At 51.8% G+C, this 16,386-nt stretch overlaps 1 protein-coding gene across 7 annotated transcripts in view; it reads right to left on the reverse strand.

Annotated features, from left to right (window-relative positions):
* Positions 1 to 16,386, reverse strand: part of med25 (mediator complex subunit 25) — a 37,015-nt gene that overhangs the window by 10,379 nt on the left and 10,250 nt on the right. For 4 of the 7 annotated variants that reach the window (XM_078430570.1, XM_078430569.1, XM_078430568.1 and 1 more), the window contains exons 5-12: positions 14,214 to 14,312; positions 13,412 to 13,532; positions 10,932 to 11,088; positions 8,217 to 8,404; positions 6,847 to 6,955; positions 5,112 to 5,374; positions 2,183 to 2,302; positions 670 to 755 (exon numbers count right to left, since the gene is read on the reverse strand). In XM_078430570.1, coding sequence (XP_078286696.1) covers positions 670 to 755; positions 2,183 to 2,302; positions 5,112 to 5,374; positions 6,847 to 6,955; positions 8,217 to 8,404; positions 10,932 to 11,088; positions 13,412 to 13,532; positions 14,214 to 14,312 — 1,143 coding nt within the window. The remainder of the gene's footprint in view (positions 1 to 669; positions 756 to 2,182; positions 2,303 to 5,111; positions 5,375 to 6,846; positions 6,956 to 8,216; positions 8,405 to 10,931; positions 11,089 to 13,411; positions 13,533 to 14,213; positions 14,313 to 16,386) is intronic. The other 3 variants (XM_078430572.1, XM_078430571.1, XM_078430573.1) reach the window with 2 other exon arrangements.

Below are 16,386 nucleotides of genomic sequence, written 5' to 3' on the forward strand. Positions count from 1 at the left end.
GTGCCGGTGTGTGTCACGGTGGGTGTCACGGTGGGTGTCACGGTGTGTGTCACGGTGGGTGGTACGGTGTGTGTCACGGTGGCGCAGCGGCAGAGTTGCTGCCTTACAGGGCTGGCAGCGCCGGAGACCCGGGTTCCATCCCGACTACGGGTGCAGTCTGTACAGAGTTTGTACGTTCTCCCCATGACCTGCGTGGGTTTTCTCTGTGATCTTCGGTTTCCTCCCACACTCCAAAGACGTACAGATTTGTAGATTAATTGGCTTGGTAAATACAAAAATTGTCCCTGGTGTGTGTTGGCTAGTGTTAATGTGCAGTGATCGCAGGTCGGTGCAGACCCGGTGGGCCGAAGGGCCTGTTTTCGAACTGTATCTGTAAACTAAACTAAAGGGAGTAAAGGGACTGGAACTCCGCAGTTAATCTTGTTGTTTTTCTCTCTAGTTTAATCCAGTCTTTAATCCTGTTCTGTACGTGATTTGATATTCCACATCTGGTTTGTCGAGGTTATTAAACTTAAATTCAATGGCTGGTCCCGTTCAAACCATGGGAGAGGTCAAGCAACACTTTTGTGCAACAGGCAACAAAGGCTTTTCACTGTAACTCGGTACACCAGGCGATCAACAAAACTAAATAACAACACACCACTGGTATCGTTCAGCTGCCACACTTACAGGTTCTCTCCTGGGTTAACATACACCTGGCACGGGAGCGATCGGGTCAGCTTTGCATTCATATCCGCCGGCGAAGGCTTGGGTTTCTGAGTCAAAAAGAAAGTCAGTCAGTGTGGGCAAGCAAGAAGGCCACAAAGCCCACCCACCATGTCTCATCATCACACACGCCACAGGACCTTACAGGACAATGAAAGGCCTGGATAGAGTGGATGTGGAGAGGATGTTCCCACTGGTGGGAGTGTCTAGGACCAGAGGTCACAGCCTCAGAGTTAAAGGGCGCTCTTTTAGAAAGGAGGTCATAAAGAATAGGAGCAGAATTAGGCCATTCGGCCCATCATGTCTACTCCGCCATTCAATCATGGCTGATCTATCTCTCCCTCCCAACCCCATTCTCCTGCCTTCTCCCCATAACCCCTGACACCCGCACTAATCAAGAATATATCTATCTCTGCCTTAAAAATATCCACTGACTTGGGCTCGACAACCTTTGGGGGCGAAGAATTCCACAGATTCACCACCCATTGACTCAAGAAATTTCTCCTCACCTTCTTCCTAAAAGTACGTCCTGAAAGACGTGAGGAGGAACTTCTTTAGTCAGAAGGTAGTTAATCTGTGGACTCATCGCCACAGAGGGCTGTGGAGGCCAAGTCAGTGGATATTTATAAGGCAGGTTCTTGATTAGAACAGGTGTCAAGGGTTATGGGGAGAAGGCAGGACAATGGGATTAGGAGGCAGAGATCAGCCATGATTGAATGGCGGAGTAGGATCGATGGGCCAAATGGCCTAATTCTGCCCCCATATCTTGTGGGCTTGTGAGCTGAGATATTTTTAAGGAATAGCACGAATAACTTCCCCAAAATGGTTGTGCAGCCAGATGACTGGAAAATTACTCTTTGAAATCCTTTGATGGGGCGATTCAGGATCAGATTAATGTTGAGGCATTTTGAATGGCACGCGCTAAACAACACCCCATAACCCATTATAGAAACAAGCAGAAACTGCAGATGCTGGATTACAAAAATAAAACAAAGACACAAAGTGCTGGAGTAACTCAGCGGGTCAGGCAGCATCTGTGGAGAACATGGATAGGTAACGTTTCACAGAGTGCTGGAGTAACTCAGCGGGTCAGGCAGCATCTGTGGAGAACATGGATAGGTAACGTTTCACAGAGTGCTGGAGTAACTCAGCGGGTCAGGCAGCATCTCTGGAGAACATGGATAGGTGATGTTTCGGATTGAGATCCTTCTTTAGGAGTTCCTACCAGAAACATCACCTATCCATGTTCTCCACAGATGCTGCCTGACCCGCTGAGTTACTCCAGCACCATGCCTTTATCTTCTTTTCATAAGGCAATATAGTTAGGTGTAAAATCAGGCAGACTATCTCTTTTCATTTTGCACGACAGATCAGCCATGATAGAATGGCAGAGTAGAGTTGATGGGCCAAATGGCTGAATTCGGCTCCTCTGTCTTGAGGTCACATCAGTAACACAAGACATCAATCACCATCTTACCTCCTGCCACTCCAGGACCCCATTCCAGGCCAGGATCTTGTTGGCCACTGAGCCAGGGGAGGGAGTGGGGGCAACAGTTACTCCACACACATTGCCAGAGCTCGATCCAACACCCACCGTCTGTTCCAGGAAAAACAAATATAGGATCAATTATTTCATCAGACAACAAATTCCTCTGATTTGCCCTTATTCATCATATCATCATATCATATATATACAGCGCGGAAACAGGCCTTTTCGGCCCACCAAGTCCGCGCTGCCCAGCGATCCCCGTACATTAACACTATCCTACACCCACTAGGGATAATTTTTTACATTTACCCAGCCAATTAACCTACATACCTGTACGTCTTTGGAATGTGGGAGGAAACCGAAGATCTCGGAGAAAACCCACGCAGGTCACGGGGAGAACGTACAAACTCCTTACAGTGCAGCACCCGTAGTCAGGATCGAACCTGAGTCTCCGGCGCTGCATTCGCTGTAAGGCAGCAACTCTACCGCTGCGCTACCGTGCCGCCCATGTCTTTAGACTTTAGAGATACAGAGCGGAAACAGGCCATTGGGCCCACCGTGTGCGCGCTGGTCATTGATCACTCCTGTACACTACTAACGTACAAACTCTGTACAGACAGCACATGTAGTCAGGATCAAACTCGGGTCTCTGGTGCCACAAGGCAGTAGCTCTACCGCTGCACCACCGTTCCGCCCTGAAAAATACCAATTCAAAATCACAGTCGCAGTCTTTAACTGAGCCTGAGCAGATGGCTGTACGCGTGCAGGGATAGGACAGGTTTAGAGAGATGTGCAGGCAAACGGGGCTGGCTTACGTGGGCATCTTGGTCAGCATGGATGAGTTGGGCCGAATGGCCTGTTTTCATGCAGTTTGACTATGGCAAGGCACATATCTGTGTGAATCCGTAAAATCTTTCTAAAACTAGCCACCTTAACATCCCTTTGTGTGGTTCACATATTACACAAGAGGCTAAACACAAAAAGCTGGAGTAACTCAGCGGGACAGGCAGCATCTCTGGAGAGAAGGAATGGTCGAGACCCAAAATGTCACCCATTCCTTCTCTCCAGAGATGCTGCCTGTCCCGCTGAGTTACTCCAGCTTTTTGTGTCCATTTTCGGTTTAAACCAGCGTCTGCAGTTCCTTCCTACACAGTACACAAGAGGCTGATCAGCCACTAAATCTATCCTCACTCTCAGAATATCACATTCTATCGTTGACTCGTTTCCCTGTAACCTATTCTCTCTCCCATACATAGTTATAGTCACACAGCACGGAAACAGGCCCTTTGGCCCAACTTGCCCAAACCAACCAACATGTCCCATCTATGCCAGTCCCACCTGCCTGCATTTGGCCCAGATCACTCTACACCTGTCCTGTCCATGGACGTTTCTTAAGCATTGCGATAGCACCTGCCTCAACGACCTCCTCTTGCAGCTCGTTCCATACACCCACCACCCTTTGTTTGAAAAGGTTTTACATTCCTCCCAGCATCTTGCATGTGTAGGAAGGAACTGCAGATGTGGGTTTAAACTGAAGATAGACACAAAAAGCTGGAGTAACTCAGTAGGACAGGCAGCATCTCTGGAGAGAAGGAATGGGCGACATTTCAGGTCGAAACTCTTCTTCAGACTGGTTAGGAAAGTCTGAAGAAGGGTTTTGACCCGAAACATCAGCCATTCCTTCTCTCCACAGATGCTGCCCGTCCCGCTGAGTTACTCCAGCTTTTTGTGTGTGTCTCGTATGTCTACCTTGACCCGAATGCAGACAGATATCCCAAGGTGCTTCATGGATGTGCTGGTCCACAAATGCGATACTGTTTGTCCCATCTCATCCCAACGTTACAGTGGATGGCACAGTGGTGCAGCCTAGGGTAGGGTTGCCAACTGTCCCGTATTAGCCGGGACATCCCGTATTTTGGGCTAAATTAGTTTGTCCCGTACGGGACCGCCCTTGTCCCGTATTAGTGGGGTTGACAACTTCCTCACTCCCAAATACGGGACAAGGTGACCGCGGCCGCCATTGGTGGAGCGAGAGCACGTGGCTGCTGGCGGGGTGAGGTCACGTGGGGCGCGGGGCGGTAACGTCTCCCTTTGTCCCTTATTTGGGAGAGAGGAAGTTGGCAACCCTAGCCTAGGCTCCTCTATAGCAGCTTCTCAAACACGTTGTGAGTGCACTGTTTCAGGGACCCCAAGTGCCAATGTTACATTGTAACACAACATATCGTTTTGATGGTACGGTGTATTTCAGTTTAGTTTAGTTTAGAGATACAGCGCAGAAACAGGCCCTTCGGCACCGACCAGCGATCCCCACACACTTGGGACAATTTACAATTTTCACCAAAGCCAATTAACCTAAAAGAATAAGAATTTCATTGTTCTGTCTAGAACATATGACAATTAAATAGGGACTGAGATGAGGAAAATCTTTTTCACCCAGAGGGTGGTGAATCTGTCGAATTCTCTGCCACAGAAGGCAGTGGAGGTCAATTCACTGGATGTTTTCAAGAGAGAGTTAGATTCAGCTCTTAGGGCTAACGGAATCAAGGGATATGGGGAGAAAGCAGGAACGGGGTACTGATTTTGGATGATCAGCCATGATCATATTGAATGGCGATGCTGGCTCGAAGGGCCGAATGGCTTCCTCCTGCACCTATTTTCCATGTTTCTAAAATACTCTTGACTCTCTCTTGAACCTCCACGCCATTGGAGTGTGGGAGGAAAGCCGGAAAACACCACGCGGTCACGGGGAGAAGGTACAAACTCCGTAGTGTGGATGGTACCCGGGTCTGTGGCGTTGTGAGGCAGCAGCTCTACCTGCTGCACCACTGGCCATCCCAGGCCACACGTAGAGAAGCTGCACCACTGGCCATCCCAGGCCACATGTAGAGAAGTATATGTTTACTGATAAGAGCCATACTTGTGTGGGGAGAGTGGCAGAGCTGTAGGTTTCCATGCTACCCACCAGGGACTGCGGTGTAGCCTGTGGAGCGGCCTGTGGGACGCCGGTGGTTACCGTGGAGACCAGGCTGGACTGGGCCACCGCTGCGGTCATCAAGGACGTGGTGGACGGGATGACTTTGGCCAAACTGGCCACAGGGGTGGACGCTAACGTCTGCGAGCTCGCCTGGCTGAACATGGCCCCAGCTCCGGATACAGCAGGGATCTGGTTGACAGCAGGAACTGTGAAGCAGCAATGGGAAAAGTAACGGGTTAGCAGTGTCTTCCCGGCTGTTACCAGGCAACTTAACCATCCCACACACAACCACAGAGCAGTGCTGAACTATACCACACAACCAGAGAGCAGTGCTGACCCACCCACACAGCCACAGAGCAGTGCTGACCCACCCACACAACCACAGAGCAGTGCTGACCCACCCACACAGCCACAGAGCAGTGCTGAACTATCCCACACAACCAGAGCAGCCATGAACCATCCCACACACAACCAGAGAGCCGTGCTGACCCACCCACACAGCCACAGAGCAGTGCTGACCCACCCACACAGCCACAGAGCAGTGCTGAACTATCCCACACAACCAGAGAGCAGCCATGAACCATCCCACACACAACCAGAGAGCAGTGCTGACCCACCCACACAGCCAGAGAGCAGGTCTGACCCACCTCACACAGCCACAGAGCAGTGCTGAACTATCCCACACACAGCCAGAGAGCAGTGCTGACCCACCCACACAGCCAGAGAGCAGCCATGAACCATCCCACACACAACCACAGAGCAATGCTGACCCACCCACACAGCCAGAGAGCAGTGCTGACCCACCCACACAACCACAGAGCAATGCTGACCCACCCACACAGCCAGAGAGCAGTGCTGACCCACCCACACAGCCAGAGAGCAGGTCTGACCCACCCCACACAGCCACAGAGCAGTGCTGAACTATCCCACACACAGCCAGAGAGCAGTGCTGACCCACCCACACAGCCAGAGAGCAGTGCTGACCCACCCACACAGCCAGAGAGCAGTGCTGACCCACCCACACAGCCAGAGAGCAGTGCTGACCCACCCACACAGCCAGAGAGCAGTGCTGAACTATCCCACACAACCAGAGAGCAGCCATGAACCATCCCACACACAACCACAGAGCAGTGCTGACCCACCCCACACAGCCAGAGAGCAGTGCTGACCCACCCCACACAGCCAGAGAGCAGCCATGAACTACTTTAGTTTAGTTTAGTTTAAAGATACAGCGTGGAAACAGGCCCTTTCGGCCCACCGGGTCCGCGCCGACCAGCGATCCCCGCACACTAACACTATCTTATACCTACCAGGGACAATTTTTACATTTACCAAGCCAATTAACCTACATACCTGCACGTCTTTGGGAGTGTGGGAGGAAACCGGAGATCTCTGAGAAAACCCACGCAGGTCACGGGGAGAACGTACAAACTCCATACAGACAGTGCCCGTAGTCGAGATCGAACCCGGGTCTCCGGCGCTGCATTCGCTGTAAGGCGGCAACTCTACCGCTGCGCCACCGAAACTGAAAGTCAATCATGGCTGATCCATCTTTCCCCCTCAACCCCATTCTCCTGCCTTCTCCCCATAACCCGACACCCGCATTAATCAAAGATCTGCCAATATCTAGAGTTCAGTTTCTGCTGCCGGTCACAGGAGGTCAGAGCTGTGATCTTACATCGATTGGTTGGCGGGACGATGGCGGCCTTGGCCTGGTTGGTTGCTGTTTCCAGGGCGATCTGAGCGGCTGCTTGCGCTCCGGATAGCGAGCCCATGGCCACCGGTCCCTGCAGGCAAGAGCACAGGATATAACAGTAGAATGGGGCCATTCGGCCCATCGAGTCCACTCCGCCATTCAATCATGGCTGATCTCTGCCTCCTAATCCCATTTTCCTGCTTTCTCCCCATAACCCTTGACACCCGTTCTAATCAAGAACTTGTCTATCTCTGCCGTTCCGACCCCCAGCTCACACCGTCTCCCGGACCCCCATCCCACCCCCAGCTCACAAGCTGCACCAACAAGCCCCCCCCCCTTCACCCACCCCATGGCCCGGTTGATGTGGTTGTGGCTCACGTTGTACCACCTGGGGACAGCGCTTCCTTCAGGCCGCCACCACTGACAGGACGCGCTCGGCCACCATGGGTCTCCCTCCCCCCTCTCACCCGCTACTGCTTCTTGCTGTGAGCGGCGGCTTTGTCCACCGTCACCGCCTCCTCCTCCCTCTTGCGTCACTCTGCCCACTTGGCCTCTCCCCCCCCCCCCCCTTCTCTCCCGAAGTCACCGAGGGGGGATGGGAGGGAGCCCCATGGTGACCGAGCGCGTCCTGTCAGTGGCAGCGGCCTGAAGAAAGTGCTGTGGCCAGGGGCTACAACGTGAGCCACTACCACAGCTCACGTTGTAGCTGTGAGGTGTGGGGTGGGGGAGGTGTGGGGTTGGGGCAGGGTGGGGGAGGTGTGTGGGGGTGGGGGAGGTGTGTGGGGGTGGGGGAGGTGTGTGGGGTGGGGGAGGTGTGTGGTGGTGGGGGAGGTGTGTGGGGTAGGTGTGGGGTGGGAGAGGTGTGGGGTGGGGGAGGTGTGGGGTGGGGGAGGTGTGGGGTGGGGGAGGTGTGGGGTGGGGGAGGTGTGGGGGAGGTGTGGGGTGGGGGAGGTGTGGGGTGGGGGAGGTGTGAGGTGGGGGAGGTGTGGGGTGGGGGAGGTGTGGGATGGGGGAGGTGTGGGGTGGGGGAGGTGTGTGGGGGTGGGGTTGGGGCAGGCTGGGGGAGGTGTGTGGGGGTGGGGGAGGTGTGGGGTGGGGGAGGGTGGGGGAGGTGTGGGGTTGGGGGAGGGTGGGGGAGGTGTGTGGGGGTGGGGGAGGTGTGTGGGGGTGGGGGAGGTGTGGGGTGGGGGAGGTGTGGGGTTGGGGCAGGGTGGGGGAGGTGTGTGGGGGTGGGGGAGGTGTGTGGGGGTGGGGGAGGTGTGTGGGGGTGGGGGAGGTGTGTGGGGGTGGGGGAGGTGTGGGGGAGGTGTGGGGCAGGCTGGGGTGGGGGAGAAGCAGCAGGCCTCACCTACCTGGTAGGGCTGAGAGACAGAAGGCATTGCCTGGGGCTGTGATGGAGGCTGAGACTGCGAGAGTTGTGAAGCCTGCGGCTGGCTGGACAACAGGCTCGGCTGCGGCTGCGGCTGCGGCTGCATCGGAGGCTGCGGCTGTGGCGGGACGGGCTTCTGAGGGACAGCGTTGGTCGCAACTGTGCCTCCACCTGGCAGGGCCAAAGCAGATCAATGAGCAGACCCATCCCACACAACCAGAGAGCAGTTCTGAAGAAGGGTCTCGACCCGATAGAGTGACTTGGATAGGTTAGGTGAGTGGGCAAATGCATGGCAGATGCAGTATAATGTGGATAAATGTGAGGTTATCCACTTTGGTGGCAAGAACAGGAAAGCAGACTATTATCTGAATGGTGGCCGATTAGGAGAAGGGGAGATGCAACGAGACCTGGGTGTCGTGGTACACCAGTCATTGAAAGTAGGCATGCAGGTGCAGCAGGCAGTGAAGAAAGCGAATGGTATGTTGGCATTCATAGCGAGGGGATTTGAGTATAGGAGCAGGGAGGTTCTGCTGCAGTTGTACAGGGCATTGGTGAGACCACACCTGGAGTATTGCGCACAGTTTTGGTCTCCTAATCTGAGGAAAGACATTCTTGCCGTAGAGGGAGTACAGAGAAGGTTCACCAGATTGATTCCTGGGATGGCAGGACTTTCATATGAAGAAAGATTGGATAGACTCGGCTTGTACTCGCTGGAATTTAGAAGATTGAGGGGGGATCTTATAGAAACTTACAAAATTCTTAAGGGGTTGGACAGGCTAGATGCAGGAAGATTGTTCCCGATGTTGGGGAAGTCCAGAACAAGGGGTCACAGTTTAAGGATAAGGGGGAAGTCTTTTAGGACCGAGATGAGAAAGTTTTTTTTTCACGCAGAGAGTGGTGAATCTGTGGAATTCTCTGCCACAGAAGGTAGTTGAGGCCAGTTCATTGGCTATATTTAAGAGGGAGTTAGATGTGGCCTTTGTGGCTAAAGGGATCAGGGGGTATGGAGAGAAGGCAGGTACGGGATACTGAGTTGGATGATCAGCCATGATCATATTGAATGGCGGTGCAGGCTCGAAGGGCCGAATGGCCTACTCCTGCACCTAATTTCTTTGTTTCTATGTTTCTATGACCCACTGAGTTACTCCAGCATTTTGTGTCTACAGATTTGTAGGTTAATTGGCTTCTGTAAATAGTCCCTGGTGTGTAGGATAGTGTTAGTGTATGGGGTGATCGATGGTCGGCATGGACTCAGGGGGCCGAAGGGCCTGTTTCCAGGCTGTGTCTCTAAACTTAAATAAACTCAAAGTGAGCCCCCAACCACCTCATTCTCTCCCACCCCAGAGGCAACTTGTATTAAAAGATCCCCTCCTGTTTCTTGACAGCAAGATTGCACCTGCACCTATTTTCTATGTTTCTATGTTTCTACCTCATCGGTGACCTCTTTTCCTGTATCTGTACACTCCGAATAGCTCCATTGTAATCGTGTATTGTCTTTCCGCTGGCTGGATAGCAGGCAACTAAAGCTTTTGACTGTACCTCAGAACACGTGACAATAAACTACACTGAACTCAACTTGATTAGTTGAAGAAAATGGTTTAATTTGCAAAATAAACGTAATGTGCAAACGCTCAGTGAAGCTCAGGGCAGGCACCAGACGGCTGCAATGAACTTTCATTGATCAATGAATCATTACATTCGTTTTTTCTCAATAGTAAGATATTTCCCCTGCAAATAGTGGCACGGTGGTGCAGCGGGTAGAGCTGCTGCCTCACAGCGCCAGAAACCTGGATTCCATCCTGACTACAGGTGCTGTCTGTACGGTGTTTGCACGTTCTCCCCGTGACCTGCGTGAGGTTTCTCCGGGTGCTCCGGTTTCCTTCTACATTCCAAAGATGTGCAGGTTTGTATGTTAATTGGCTTCTGTAATTTCTATCTTCGTTGTAAACCAGCATCTGCCGTTCCTTCCTACAAATTCCAAGACTAATATGGAACATGATAAGGTTGTTTCCTGGAGTTAAGGTCCGGAATTGGGGGAAGGCTGATTTCAATAGCACTGGGGAGGAGCTGGTGAAGGGAGCCGATGCTAAAGGGTAAAACAACTCCCTTTCACAAGAGAGTGGGCAAGAGTTCAGGGCCAGCATGGTCCAAAAAGGCCAATATGGCAACGTTAGGAACATCCAGATAACAGAAGGCTATTGAAGATTTGATCAGGAAACAAGGAAACGTATGTCAGGTGTAGGTGGCAAAATGGCACCTATTAGATCTACCTGACCCTCCACACCTGCTGTTACACCAGCTTCTAGTGTTGACCCTGTACACCAGCACCGTCCCATACACAGTAGGGAACAATCTACAATTTACAGAAGCCAATTAACCTACAAACCTGCAAGTCTTTGGAATGTGGGAGGGAACCGGAGCACCCGGAGAAAACCCACGTGGGCCACAGGTAGAAGGTGCAGGGCGGGGCAGTGCAGGTGATGGTTCTTACCTGGGAGCACGATCCCCCGGGCCACAGGTAGAAGGTGCAGGGCGGGGCAGTGCAGGTGATGGTTCTTACCTGGGAGCACGAAATCCCGGGCCACAGGTCGGAGGTGCAGGGCGGGGCAGTGCAGGTGATGGTTCTTACCTGGGAGCACGATCCCCTGGGCCATAGGTAGGAGGTGCAGGGCGGGGCAGTGCAGGTGATGGTTCTTACCTGGGAGCACGATCCCCCGGATCATGATCATGTGGCGAGGGTCCTGGCTGTAGTCCTTCAGCTGGGTCTCTATAACACCGCCCAAGGCCGCCTTCTCAAACAACACCCGCAGGGCAGGCAGCTTCCGTGGAGACACCACCGAGAAATGGATCCCTCTCTGCAGAACCCCACAAGGCAACGTGTTAGTGAGAGCTTATATAAGAAATGGATCCCTCTCTGCAGAACCCCACAAGGCAACGTGTTAGTGAGAGCTTATATAAGAAATGGATCCCTCTCTGCAGAACCCCACAAGGCAACGTGTTAGTGAGAGCTTATATAAGAAATGGATCCCTCTCTGCAGAACCCCACAAGGCAACGTGTTAGTGAGAGCTTATATAAGAAAATAACTGAAGATGCTAGTACACATCGATGGTATTTATTCACAAAATGCTGGAGTAACTCAGCGGGTCAGGCAGTATCTCAGGAGAGAAGGAATGGGTGATGTTTCGGCTCAAGACCCTTTGGGACACCCGTTCCTTCTCTCCACAGATGCTGCCTGACCCGCTGAGTTACTCCAGCACTCTGTGAAACGCCACCCATTCCTTCTCTCCACAGATGCTGCCTGACCCGCTGAGTTACTCCAGCATTCTGGTGATTTATTTGTCACGTGTGCAATTCTTTTTGCATATATTACACATGTGGGCGCTGCCATTTCCAAAGTCCAGTCGGCCAGTGCGCTCGATGTACTGGAGCAGTCCCAGTGGGCCCACGTCCCTCCCCTCTCCGCTCCTCGCCCGGCCATCTTTGTGTCCCAGGGGGGCTCCTCCTGCAGCCGACCTTGAAGCCTGCAGCTGGAGGCATGACCCTGGTTCACCCGCCAACATCTCCAGTGGCTTGCTCCCAGTCAATAGACAATAGGTGCAGGAGAAGGCCATTCGGCCCTTCCAGCCAGCACCGCCATTCACTGTGATCATGGCTGATCATCCACAATCAGTACCCCGTTCCTGGCTTCTCCCCTGACTCCGCTATCCTTAAGAGCTCTATCTAACTCTCTCTTGAAAGCATCTAGAGAATTGGCCTCCACTGCCTTCTGAGGCAGAGAATTCCACAGATTCACAACTCTCTGGATGAAAAAGTTTTTCCTCATCTCCGTTCTAAATGGCCGACCCCTTATTCTTAAACTGAGGCCCCTGGTCCAGCCGAGCCTTCGGGGGGTTCCATCGTGGTACTCCACAAGATGTTAATAATGGGGTACTGGTCAACGCTAACACCACTGGATGTCAAGGATAAGCGTTTAGGATCTCCCTTGTGTGGTCACGCCCGCTTGTCATTGAGGAAGGACTCTGCTCCCACCTGCTGGACGCAAGTGGTAAAGTCAAAACCTCCCTTCTTTTCACAAAATGCACCAACATTTGGATGATTTCCTATTTTTGTTCTTTCAAACTTGGGGTGGCACAGCGGGTAGAGCTGCTGCCTCACAGCGCCAGAGACCCGGGTTTGATCCTGACCACAGGAGCTGTCTGTACGGAGTTTGTACGTTCTCCCCGTGACCTGCGTGGGTTTTCTCCGGGCGCTCCGGTTTCCTCCCACAGTCCAAAGACGTGCAGGTCTGCAGGTTAATTGGCTTTGGTAAAATTGTGAATTGTCCGTAGTGTGTGTAGGATAGTGTTAGTGCGCGGGGATCGCTGGTCAGGGCGGACTTGGTGGGCTGAAGGGCCTGTTTCCGTGCTGTATCTCTGGGCTAAACGGCTGAGCATGTACAAAATCTAGAACAAATGTTTATAGGGAAAGCCGCGCTCAGTGGGTCAAGTGTGGCCGGGAACGGCACATTAAAGTGCTTCACACACCTTGCATCAACATCACACACCGCTCACAATCTTCAACTTGGGCATGAACCAAGAACAAGGCCGACACGTCGTAAACAAAAACGTATGCCCCCCGGCCGCTTAAAGGTCACCTTCCCAATTTAGATCAGACACACCACCCCCGGCCAGCATGATCACCGTAACCTGACACACCAACCCCGGCCAGCATGATCACCGCGGCCTGACACACCAACCCCGGCCGGCATGATCACCGTGACCTGACACACCAACCCCGGCCGGCATGATCACCGCGGCCTGACACACCAACCCCGGCCGGCATGATCACCGTGACCTGACCACCCGGTGGACAAGAACGCTCACAACGTGGACAACACATTAAGAATAAGGGGTAGGCCATTTAGGACTGAGATGAGGAAAAACCTTTTCACCCAGAGAGTTGTGAATCTGTGGAATTCTCTGCCACAGAAGGCAGTGGAGGCCAAATCATTGGATGTTTTCAAGAGAGATTTAGCTCTTTGGGCTAAAGGAATCAAGAGATATGGGTAGAAGGCAGGAACGGGGTACTGATTTCGGATGATCAGCCATGATTATATTGAATGGCGGTGCTGGCTCAAGGCGTCGAATGGCCTCCTCTTGCAGCGATAGTCTATGTTTTCTATGTTTTGTAACACTCACGTCTCCGATCATCTGCACCAGTCTGTCGGTGGTGAGCCCCGAGTAGGTAGTGCTCTCCACAGCCGACAGGAGGTATGGAGGAGAGTTACAGATCAAAACACAAATCTTGTGAGTCTGCCCTCTGGAACAGAAGAGACATTTTTAAGTCAGTGCCCTTTAAGATCATTACAGAGGCAGTCAAGTAGTCTATACAAGTGTGGCACAGTGGTGCAGCGGGTAGAGCTGCTGCTTCACAGCGCCAGAGACCCAGGTTCCATCCTGACTACGGGTGCTGTCAGTGTGAAGTTTGTACGTTCTCCCCGTGACCTGCGTAGGGTTTTCTCCGGGTGCTCCGGTTTCCTCCCACACTCCAAAGACGCGCAGGTTTGTAGGTAATTGTCGCTAGTGTGTAGGATAGTGCTAGTGATCGCTGGTCGGCCTGGACTTGGTGGGCCGAAGGGCCCGTTCCCGCTCTGTATCTCGAAACTCTACGCCATCTTTGGCAGCGACGTATCGCTGGGGACATTAAACCTGTCGCATAACCTTCTCTAGCTGGCTCTAGATACAATAGATCTTGCAATATAGGAAAGTTACTGCTGATAGCCACAGCAATCGTTATTACTCAGATCATTACATTGGTTTATCTGAGCAATAATAATCCCACTAGTGGAAACATCCTCTCCACATCCACACTATCTAGCCCTTTCACCAGTCAGTGAGTTTCAATGCAGCCCCCCCCCCCCCCCCCCCCGCTCCAAAAACGAGAGAACTTCATGTTTCAAACAAACATTATGAAACTAAAAAATTTAAAAATTCCTCTTACATTTGTTCCCGCATTTTCTTGAAGTCATCAAAGAGCTGCAGGGCTGTGCTGAGCCCCTCTGCAATCAGACTGCAGCTCTCTCCTCCACCACCCATGAACCTGTCAATGCAAGGCACATGGCCATTAGCTTGGCTGGAGCCCATGCCACTGTGTGGCAGAGTAAGACCAATGTCCCTGATGGACTGGCCAAAGACCACACCTCAACCAACGTCACACATGGCGGATAACATTATAAAAGGGCTGGAAGACATATCAAATTATAAAAGGACTGGACAAGCTAGATGCAGGAAAAATGTTCCCAATGTTGGGGGAGTCCAGAACCAGGGGACACAGTCTAACAATAAAGGGGAGGCCATTTATAACTGAGGTGAGAAGGAAACTTTTTCACCCAGAGAGTTGTGAATTTGTGGAATTCTCTGTCACAGAGGGCAGTGGAGGCCAAATCACTGGGTGGATTTAAGAGAGAGTTAGATAGAGCTCTAGGGGCTAGTGGAACCAAGGGATATGGGGAGAAGGCAGGCACGGGTTATTGATTGTGGATGATCAGCCATGATCACAATGAATGGCGGTGCTGGCTCAAAGAGCCGAATGGACTCCTCCTGCACCTATTTTCTATGTTTCTATGGAGATTAAATAGGGTTTTTCTAGTATAGAGATACAGTGCGGGGAAACCTGTGGAAGGAATAATTTGAAAGTGCATAAAGTTGAAACATTCATTCCATCTCTCGTTCCATGGTGCTTAGAGATTCCAACATTTCCTATTTTATTTTCAGTTTCCCCCAATTTTTTTTTTTAGTTTGTTATTCATTTAGTTTTTTTTAAAGTTTTAGAGATACAGAGCTGAAAAAGACACTTCAGCCCACCGAGTCCTCACCGCCCAGCGATCCCCGCACACTAACACCACCCTACACACACTAGGGACAATCTTTACATTTATACCAAGCCAATTATACAACAAACCTGCACGTCTTAAGAGTGTGGGAGGAAACCGAAGATCTCGGTGAAAACCCACGCAGGTCACGGGGAGAACGTACAAACTCTGTACAGGCAGCACCCGTAGTCGGGATGGAACCCGGGACCCTGGCGCTGTGAGGCAGCAACTCTACCGCTGCGCCACCGTGTCAGAGATTAACCCACGAAGGCCTGCCATGCACCAACTGGTGCTGTACTTCTGCAGCACAACAGTGGCACTGTGCAACAGAAACATTTCGCTGTTCGTACAGCACTTTGGTTGGGATTGCCCGAGGTCGTGAGAAGCTCTAGTTACAAACATTGCTCACTTTTTCTCCTTTAAACTTTTGAGAGGGGGTTGATTCGGTCAATTATGATTTAACAGAAATGGAGCAGCACTGCATCTCTGGAGAAAAAGGATCGGTAACGTTTCAGTCAGAACCCAATCTGAGGAAGGGTTCCGACCCAAAACCTCACCCATCCCTTTTTTTCCAGAGATGCTGTTTGACCCGTTGAATTACTCCAGCACTATCTTTGGTACAAACCAGCATCTGCAGTTCGTCCCTACAGATGGGGCAGTACGTTGGGTCTAAGGTTTAAACACCTGCTGATAAACACATATGTTACTGAGTGGGAAGGAACTGCAGATGAAGAGACAGAATGCTGTCTCAGTGGGACAGGCAGCATCTCTGGAGAGAAGGAACGGATGATGTTTCGGGTCGAGACCCTTCTTCAGTCTGCTGCACAGTGTACTGCTTATGTAATCAAATATTCACCCTGCATTCAGGTAGATGTAAAGGCAGTCATAGAAACATAGAAAAAACAGGTGCAGGAGTAGGCCATTCGGCCCTTCGAGCCAGCACCGCCATTCAATGTGATCATGGCTGATCATCTAAAATCAGTACCCCGTTCCTGCCTTCTCCCCATATCCCTTGATTCCTTTAGCTCTCGGCTAAATCTAACTCTCTCTTGTCCATGTCATTGTGTAAAGAAAAGCACTCTTTCTTCAAGCAAGGGGACTGGAAGTTGCTTAACTGTCGATCCATTCATTCCCGCTCGTGTGACTGTACGCACAAAATAATCGCTGCATTCACCAGCAACAAGAACTGCGATTGAATGTGACTCAGTGGATACAAATCTCAGAGCCTCGCAGCGTTACAGAAGCCATCTGCACGCTCGTACTCCTTTGAAACGCCAAACAATTAGCCCCACTCTCGTCCTC

Source organism: Rhinoraja longicauda, chromosome 40, assembly GCF_053455715.1.
Source record: "Rhinoraja longicauda isolate Sanriku21f chromosome 40, sRhiLon1.1, whole genome shotgun sequence".
In the NCBI taxonomy this organism is placed as follows: Eukaryota; Metazoa; Chordata; class Chondrichthyes; order Rajiformes; family Arhynchobatidae; genus Rhinoraja; species Rhinoraja longicauda.